The sequence below is a fragment of the Diaphorina citri genome, unplaced genomic scaffold, assembly GCF_000475195.1.
Source record: "Diaphorina citri unplaced genomic scaffold, Diaci psyllid genome assembly version 1.1 scaffold18006, whole genome shotgun sequence".
NCBI lineage: Eukaryota > Metazoa > Arthropoda > Insecta > Hemiptera > Psyllidae > Diaphorina > Diaphorina citri.
Window position 1 is genome coordinate 9,443 of NW_007395361.1, and position 1,516 is coordinate 10,958.

Below are 1,516 nucleotides of genomic sequence, written 5' to 3' on the forward strand. Positions count from 1 at the left end.
TCTGTCGTTCAATTTACAGACGAGCAGCATTTTCCATTATTATCATCGGAATTATTTAAACATTTCCATTTTTACCATGAAATTTTACGGGGGCGCTGCTGTATAAAAAAGTAAAAAGAGTCCATAATCCATAAGGGGCAGCTTACATGCTAGGAATGCATCATTATCTATGAATATTATCCACGGATATAACATCTAGGTCAGCATATAAAACCATGTAATAAATATGTTAATAATGTATAATTGACCGAACGATAGTGCGTTTTGCATTTGTTTTAGATGTTTGTTTTTGTGTTCCGCTATAACTCGCGATTGCCTGGTTCGATTTTGATGAAATTTAGTACAGAATTACAGAAATTTTAAATATCAAGGCACGTCGCAAGTTTAAATTTGGGACTTATTTGATGATAAATGAGAATTAATACATAGTAAAGGAGACACTTATAATGCTGTGATACCCACAAAAGTTGTGAATAAGCTCTCTGCTTTGCCACAAGTAATAAAATGCATGATTCACTACTTATTCCCTTAGATCCAAGGTCTGTGTGAGATGGAGAAGGAAGAGGAAATGGACTCACAGCGTGGTACAGTAGAGGAGTGTCTAAAGCGAGCCCTGGTCGCGGGCAAAATCCGGGACCGTGCCTGTCGTGAAGAGGTCGCCGCGCTTATAGAAGAAGGGAGAGCAGATATCAATGTGGATCCTCTCCTGCACGCTGCTTGCTCGCTGGATTTGACCAAGTACTGTGCAGATGTAGCCCCCGGGAATGGGAGACGTAAGTCATGACGTATATGTTTTCATAGAACATTATTACTATTTATCCATTATAGTTTTCCCTGAACAATGTGGTCAGACATACCTACTTACCCCATATTTTTCTTTTATGCAAAGAGCAATCTCTTCTCTGTATTGTGACATAATTGTAAGACCAGCGACTCACTATCAAGGTATACCTTATCGTCAGGTCTACCTGATGAGCAAACACACTATCAGGTAGACCTGACAGGCGGACCTTTTCAGCCGCACCTGAGATACCTGATACTGAGTGCCCGACTCTGGAGATTGTCTCTTTACTGTCATATCATTGTAAGTTGTAAGACATTGTAAAACTTGTTGTTGATCGTATCAAATACAAATGTCATTATTTTGCAGAGTTGATGTGTCTAGAGGGTCTGGCCAGAAGAGACAGAGCAGATGGTGTTAGTCTACAAGAACAATGCAAAACTATGCTGTTGGCTCGCATAGATATGTTCCGAAATGCTGAGGCTCTGGTAAGTTTATCCACTTTTTTTTTCTCTTGAGCGCTTCAACAATGCTAATGGGCATATCGTTCGCGCTAAAGGAAAAAATAATAATTTTACTGAGGCATACTACCCTAGATTAAGCAGAGCCCTTTTTTAAAGCATTTATTTTCAGAGGGGACTAAGATCAGAGTATATATTCAGGATGCAGTCGAAGAATACAGAACAATCACAAACCAAATAGTTGGTCAAAATCTAGGATGAATTATTTACCAAT

The 1,516-nt window shown here is 39.1% G+C and overlaps 1 protein-coding gene across 1 annotated transcript; it reads left to right on the plus strand.

Annotated features, from left to right (window-relative positions):
* Nucleotides 1–509: 509 nt before the first annotated feature.
* Nucleotides 510–1,269, plus strand: LOC103523246 (Golgi apparatus protein 1-like; the record flags this gene model as incomplete). The annotated part of the gene is made up of 2 exons (XM_026832910.1): nt 510–773; nt 1,151–1,269. Coding segments are annotated over exons 1-2 (342 nt in total), but the record flags the coding sequence as incomplete, so codon positions are not given.
* Nucleotides 1,270–1,516: the final 247 nt, after the last annotated feature.